The sequence below is a fragment of the Mustela nigripes genome, chromosome 16 (genome assembly GCF_022355385.1).
Source record: "Mustela nigripes isolate SB6536 chromosome 16, MUSNIG.SB6536, whole genome shotgun sequence".
In the NCBI taxonomy this organism is placed as follows: domain Eukaryota; kingdom Metazoa; phylum Chordata; class Mammalia; order Carnivora; family Mustelidae; genus Mustela; species Mustela nigripes.
Window position 1 is genome coordinate 55,733,786 of NC_081572.1, and position 7,240 is coordinate 55,741,025.

General features: G+C 42.2%; 1 protein-coding gene across 1 annotated transcript in view; it reads left to right on the top strand.

Moving 5' to 3' along the window:
- The window catches only part of LOC132003263 (myosin-2-like), a 52,765-nt gene that overhangs the window by 39,833 nt on the left and 5,692 nt on the right, over nucleotides 1-7,240 (top strand). The window contains exons 23-32 of the mRNA XM_059378589.1: nucleotides 1,058-1,203; nucleotides 1,283-1,373; nucleotides 1,460-1,849; nucleotides 2,448-2,574; nucleotides 4,185-4,303; nucleotides 4,447-4,643; nucleotides 5,932-6,115; nucleotides 6,390-6,555; nucleotides 6,645-6,769; nucleotides 7,185-7,231. Of these exons, the coding sequence (XP_059234572.1) occupies nucleotides 1,058-1,203; nucleotides 1,283-1,373; nucleotides 1,460-1,849; nucleotides 2,448-2,574; nucleotides 4,185-4,303; nucleotides 4,447-4,643; nucleotides 5,932-6,115; nucleotides 6,390-6,555; nucleotides 6,645-6,769; nucleotides 7,185-7,231 (1,592 nt within the window). The remainder of the gene's footprint in view (nucleotides 1-1,057; nucleotides 1,204-1,282; nucleotides 1,374-1,459; nucleotides 1,850-2,447; nucleotides 2,575-4,184; nucleotides 4,304-4,446; nucleotides 4,644-5,931; nucleotides 6,116-6,389; nucleotides 6,556-6,644; nucleotides 6,770-7,184; nucleotides 7,232-7,240) is intronic.

Here is a 7,240-nt window from a genome sequence, read left to right on the forward strand (position 1 = left end):
GACGTTCTACCACCCTACTAACATGCTTTAGCACAGCTACCATTTCTCTTTTTAATTTTTTAAGGTGAAAAACCTCACGGAAGAGATGGCAGGTCTGGACGAAACCATCGCAAAGCTGACCAAGGAGAAGAAGGCCCTCCAAGAGGCCCACCAGCAGACCCTGGATGACCTGCAGGCAGAAGAGGACAAAGTCAACACCCTGACCAAGGCTAAAATCAAGCTTGAACAACAAGTAGATGATGTAAGCCTAACATCATGTAAAAAAATAATTTTTTTATTTAGTAATAAAATCAGCCTGAGTTTACATTCTAATGATATAATGGGTACTTTTCAAGAGCTTCCAGTGAATAAGTAGCGTAGAACATTATCCCTGATTCAAGGTCTAAGATGGACACCCATGGAGTCAAAAAAATCAATAAAGAACGTTGTAGGTAACAGACAGTATGGGTAAAAAGAAATAGGGGAAAGGAAGGTTATTCTGTTTATCAGGAAAAGCTGTACAAACAAAATGGGTTTTGGTTGGGATCAAAAAGCAAATGGCCAGAAAGAAACAGAGACAGTACTCTAAGGGGCGAGCAGAGCAAGAGCAAAGTAGTAGTAAATATCTAGAAGGTTTTCTCTCACAGTGAGGAAGGGGATTCCAAATAAGGAATGAGCAAGATGCATTGAGGGTTAAATGTGATCTTACAGCGAGCAGAGAACCCACTGTAAATATGTGAGTAAGGGAGGGCCTGGAAGAAGTCATGGTTTAGAAACATTGCTGCAGTGTCTACAGGTATGGTGAAACACTAGTAACAGTGGTTTCCAGTGGGGGGATTCCGAAGGGATGGCATTTCCCTAGCAGTTTACTATAATCATATGGTAATGAGGTATGGTTCACCTTCTAAGTGATGACTCCTCAGCAAAGGGAATGGAATGGATGGAACAAATTAGTCTTATGAATAGAAAAATCAAAAATAAGCTGTGGGTTAGACAGGAGTCAAATGTTTACAAGGCCAACCCTCGATGAAAGGTGGTAACATTCCAGGAACTGTATTCATGCATTATTAACTTTTAGCTTGAAGGATCCTTGGAACAAGAAAAGAAAATCCGAATGGATCTAGAAAGAGCAAAGAGGAAACTAGAGGGAGACCTAAAATTGGCTCAAGAATCCACAATGGATGTCGAAAATGATAAGCAGCAACTCGATGAGAAACTCAAAAAGTAAGCAATGAGGACAAAACTTTCAATGGGAAATTACTATTATTATATCTGTGACTGACATAAAATGCTCCTCCAACAGGAAAGAGTTTGAAATGAGCAATCTGCAAAGCAAGATTGAAGATGAGCAGGCCCTTGGGATGCAGCTACAGAAGAAGATCAAGGAGTTACAGGTGAGTCAGACCCCCCCACTCCTTCTGTGCATTCCAGGAATCAAAACTGTCATGAGTTGGCATTCACGTTGATGTGTCACCCCTAGGCCCGCATCGAGGAGCTGGAGGAGGAAATCGAGGCAGAGCGGGCCTCCCGAGCCAAAGCAGAGAAGCAACGCTCTGACCTCTCCCGGGAACTGGAGGAGATCAGCGAGCGCCTGGAGGAAGCCGGCGGGGCCACTTCCGCCCAGATCGAGATGAACAAGAAGCGCGAGGCCGAGTTCCAGAAGATGCGCAGGGACCTGGAGGAGGCCACCCTGCAGCACGAAGCCACGGCGGCCACCCTGAGGAAGAAGCACGCGGACAGCGTGGCCGAGCTCGGGGAGCAGATAGACAACCTGCAGAGGGTCAAGCAGAAGCTGGAGAAGGAGAAGAGCGAGATGAAGATGGAGATCGATGACCTCGCCAGTAACATGGAGACTGTCTCCAAAGCCAAGGTGCAATCATGGTTTAAGTCTTAAAGAGATTTCTATGAGACAGGGGTGAGTGAGAGGCTCAGGAATCCTTAGTAACTGGCAGGAGACTACATACAGACAGTGCAAGCAGGAGACAGGCGGGAGCAAGGGCACTTGGGTGTGATAGGCCAAGCGTTCAATCTTTGTTGTGAGAACAGCCACACCCAAAGAACAGTAGGGTGGGAAGTTAAGCTCTTCCAAATAAAAAAATACCATTGGACTATACATTCTGGGATTTTAAAAACACCTCACCTTGATAAGGTTTCTGTTTTTCCCCTTAAGCACAAATAAATTGCTCCTCAAAAAAATTGCCCAGAATTAAATGAAGTATCATTATTCTCCCATCAGAGACAAAACCAGTTGAGTACAGACTTGAATTCACAAAGCAGTTCACTGGTGGCATGTTTGGACTATATCACTTGTTACTCTTTCCTTAATAATCTTAGGCCTCTGTAGTGTGTGTTTGTAAAGATAGTGTATTATCACAGGGCCCACAGCCCCTGTGGAGTGCTCAAATTATGAAAAATTCCTGTGGTCCAAATGCTTGCTTGAGAAGCTTTCTACCACCTTCTGAATGCAGGGGAACCTTGAAAAGATGTGTCGCACTCTAGAAGACCAGGTGAGTGAACTTAAGACCAAGGAAGAGGAGCAGCAGCGGCTGATCAACGACCTGACGGCTCAGAGAGCGCGTCTGCAGACAGAATCAGGTGGGCCATTTATCAGTGTTGACCTTGAATGACAAATTTCCTTTGGATGCTTAATTCGCTGGAAAACTCTGCACTGACTTATTGAGATCACATATTACCCTCCTGGGAGACACCTGTCACCACCACTATGAACAAATCACTGACCACTGTCATAGATTGCTTTCTTTTTTGTTGTAATCGTGACTTTCATTAAAGAGATCCAGGCTCTTCTGTTTCTACACATTTTAAAGCACATTTGACTTTAATCAAGTTATCAAATTAAAAGTGTAGCTTCATAGTATTTATTTGCACTTTTCAAAATGCTCACACAAGTTATTTATTACTTTATTACCCTCAACAGTCTGTGTAATGTAATACACATATTAAAGATGACAGGAGATGGCAGTGATGAAGTGACTGTCCAGGAATGCTTACTCCTCTCTTCTCCCTGAAGTCTGGCCAAATGCTGCTAGCTCGCACAGTCACGCAGAGAAATTCAGTAGTACAACCCAGCCCAAGAGCCTTAAGTGATGATTGTAGAGTTTTGACTATCCAAATTGGAGAGTCTCTGCATTTCCTCTGTCCCCTAATCAAACCATCCAACTTTACCAAATTTCCACCTCCCCAAGTGAGAGGTAATAAGATGGAAATTATTTTATGGGTCATCTGGACTACTAAAGTGATAAGCAGGTCAATGTTGAAGAACCACTTTACTCTTTCACATGCATTCAAGTATTGTTCTTTCTAGACAAAGTTCAAAGTCAGGCTTTTATTGTTGTTTTACAGGTAGTTAGTAGACTTCATGGAAAAAAAAAAAAAAACCTGTATTCTCAGGGCACCTGGGTGGTTCAGTCATTAAAGCATCTTCCTTAGACTTCGGTCATGGTCCCAGGGTCCTGGGATTGAGCCCCATGTCAGGCACCCGGCTCTGCAGAGAGCCTGCTTCTCCCTCTTCCTCTCCCGTTGTTTGCGTTCCCTCTCTTGCTGTCTCTCTGTGTGTCAAATAAATACATAAAATCTTTTTTTTTTTAAGTCTGTATTCTCAAAGTATCAAAATCCTCCTTGTAGACTCTTTTCTAAGTTCCTTCTTTAACTTAGTGGCATGCAAAAAAAAAGAAAGTTGTGATTCTTACTAAATATTAACATCTCTTGTTACATGCTTCTTGACCAATTTCTACTGTGATAAATAATCTTCTTTTAAAGATTTATTTATTTGACAGACAGAGAGAGCATAAGTAGGCAGAGTGCTAGATAGAGGGAGAGGGAGAAGCAGGCTCCCTGCTGAGCAGAGAGCCTGATGAGCAGCTGGATCCCAGGACCCTGGAATCATGACCCGAGGCGAAGGTAGCCTTTTAACCAACTGAGCCACCCAGGCTCCCCTGTGATATATAATCTTACATATCTTTCAAAATATCTTGCGTTGCTACTAAGTATGTAATCAGCCTCCAAGCTTTCCATACTTCTCATTTTTACATAGATTTGCTCATCAGAACTGAAGTGGAGCTTGGTGGCTTGCTGTAATCTATACTCCCCAATGTATTTCAAACTCAGGTCCCTTTCCCTGCTCCAGTTTTTAATCCAGAGCTAATTTCCAAAGTGAGGTTGAGTTTTCTCCATCTTGGTCTTAACAGGTGAATATTCACGCCAGCTAGATGAAAAGGACTCCTTAGTTTCTCAGCTCTCAAGAGGCAAACAAGCATTCACACAACAGATCGAGGAACTGAAAAGGCAGCTTGAAGAAGAGATAAAAGTAAGCCCAATTTGTCATTACCCTATTTTTCAGGTTTTATTTCTCTTACTTCTATAAATTGTCTTCTGATGGCTTATAGGAGCCTAGGGACTAAATGTCACTTTAAAGATATCAAATTAGGTCTCTGATCTCTATGTTCTCAGGCCAAGAGTGCTCTGGCCCATGCCCTGCAATCAGCCCGCCACGACTGTGACCTGCTGCGGGAACAGTATGAGGAGGAGCAGGAGGGCAAGGCTGAGCTGCAAAGGGCAATGTCCAAGGCCAACAGCGAGGTGGCCCAGTGGAGGACCAAATACGAGACGGACGCCATCCAGCGCACGGAGGAGCTGGAGGAAGCCAAGTATGTCCTAGACTTAGCAGAAATGAAAATATCTCTGATAACAAAGCATATCTGCCATAAGCACTGTATGGGAAAATGTCTATTGCTCCCAAAACAAATTTGAAAAGCCAAGGAAAAAACATGCATGATCATAAGCCAAAGCAAGACAAACATTCTAGGCAGGAAGGAAAAGAAATTAAGCGAGAAGGCAGAAAAAAGAAAGCAAACAAGGCAAGAGGAACCTGAAGGACTGCTCTTAAAAAGGGGAACTTTTGACATCTTTCTAGCCACAAAGTTGTAGACAGAGTAAGTGTTAACTGTACTCCCCTGTGCCCTTCCTCCCTCTCAGCCACTAATGGGAAAATCAGTTCAAGGTGTTAGCCGTGTAAGGGAAAAAAATAACTGGGCCTCAGAACACAGCTCCTCCTTCTGAGATGTAAAAACATGGTTATTGGTAGGGGAACAAAGACATATATTGTTAAAGACTTAAAAAAAACAAGTTCTGCAATAAGAAAGGAAACACATCATTTCATAAGGGACCAAATATTCAATGCAATCAAACGGTTCAAGATTGAACTGTAAAAACAGAGAAATCTGGACAAGAAGAAACCTACTCATTCAACAGAAATTTCAGGAGAGATCTAGTTGTTTATCCTGTGACCCATGTACAACTATGTAGTTGGAATCATGGTGTCTGGATGCCTTAGAAGAGCATCTGAGTGGAGCTCACCAAACAAAATTGATATTGATTTGGAAAAGTTTATTTTTATTAAATGATTACTGTAAACCAAGAAAAATAAGGGACACAATTAGCCAAAACACAATTAGCCAAAATCAAGTATATTTGGTTTGAGGTCAAATTCATTCATTTAAATTCAATTCACCCAACATTTGAGCATTTAATATGTGTGACAGCCTACAAGAAAACAAAGATGAGCAACATACACACTCTACCCTCTGGAGATGAAAATTCAGTGGAGATAAGACAAAGATAACAGTAATTCAAGGCAGATATTATTATAGAGGAGAAGTAAACCAGCCATCTTGATGGGGAAAATATTGCTTGCGCTGATAACAGACAGCCTTAAAGCAGGAGTATGAAGTACGGCAGTGTTGAAATTTATACTGTTTTGAGTATTTGGTTCATAGGAAAGTAAGAATGAGTTAACACAGAACTGGGCCTACAAAACAAGCTGGAAAACCAAAGTATTGAGCGTCTGGCTGTGGAAATCACTCTTTTGTACCTACTTTGAAACATCCAATTCTACAAATGGCCATTCACTTCTCTTGTCCTTATTTTACTTTTTAGAAAGAAGCTGGCTCAGCGTCTACAGGATGCCGAGGAGCACGTAGAAGCCGTGAACGCCAAATGCGCTTCCCTTGAGAAGACGAAGCAGCGGCTCCAGAATGAGGTGGAGGACCTCATGATTGATGTGGAGAGAACCAACGCAGCCTGTGCTGCCCTGGACAAGAAGCAGAGGAACTTTGACAAGGTAACTCATATTTTAGCCTCTGGCTCAGTATTCAACACAGGATGGAAGCCAGCCTGTTACTTTCAGTGTACATTACTCGGATCACGTGAGGGCTGTTCTCAGTAGCTCCTACTCCACAGGAGGCAGTGGAGGGGAACAATGCCTATGGTTTCTACTGTTCTCATAATGATTTGACAGTCCCAGATCACCTCAACTCTGACAAGTGCCAGAATACATGGTGCCCCCATCCCATCAACTTTATCCATTAAATTTCTGAACCATTCTTTGCCCCTAGATCCTGGCAGAATGGAAACAGAAGTATGAAGAAACTCATGCTGAACTTGAAGCTTCCCAAAAGGAGTCCCGCTCCCTTAGCACAGAGTTGTTCAAGATTAAGAATGCTTATGAAGAATCTTTAGACCATCTTGAAACCTTGAAGCGGGAAAATAAGAATTTACAACGTGAGTACATTTCACCTTTTCTGTAACAAAAGATTTGAAAAAATATTTTCCCTCACTGAATAAACTTTTATATTTTTATTCACCAACAGAGGAGATTTCTGACCTCACGGAGCAGATTGCAGAAGGAGGGAAACGTATCCATGAACTGGAGAAGATAAAGAAACAAGTGGAACAAGAGAAGTCTGAACTTCAGGCCGCTTTAGAGGAGGCAGAGGTAGAAAATTTATTGTACCTTCTAAAACAATTACAAGAGGAATTAGAGTCCATTGCATGCAAGAATTGATGAAATTCTTGAATTAAGAGGGAAAAAAAGGTAATTCTGACTCTGTGTACTCTGCATGAGGATGGAGAATCAACAATGCAAGCAAATAACGCACCTGTATGTCAGGAACTGTGCTAGACACTGAAAATAAACTAAGATGAATAAGTTAAGGTCCCTGCCCCCTGCCCTCAAGGGCATTATCTAGCTGGGGAGACAAAAATATATAAAACCAACAACTCATTATAGAAATTTCCAGAACAACAGAAAAATATGTGTTATGGCAGCACAAGAGCAAGAATGAATTCCTATTGTTAGAATACTGTAAACTCCCATTCCCTGCTAATGTCACCCCCTGCTGTCATTAAAGGCATCTCTCGAACATGAAGAGGGAAAGATCCTGCGCATCCAGCTGGAGTTGAACCA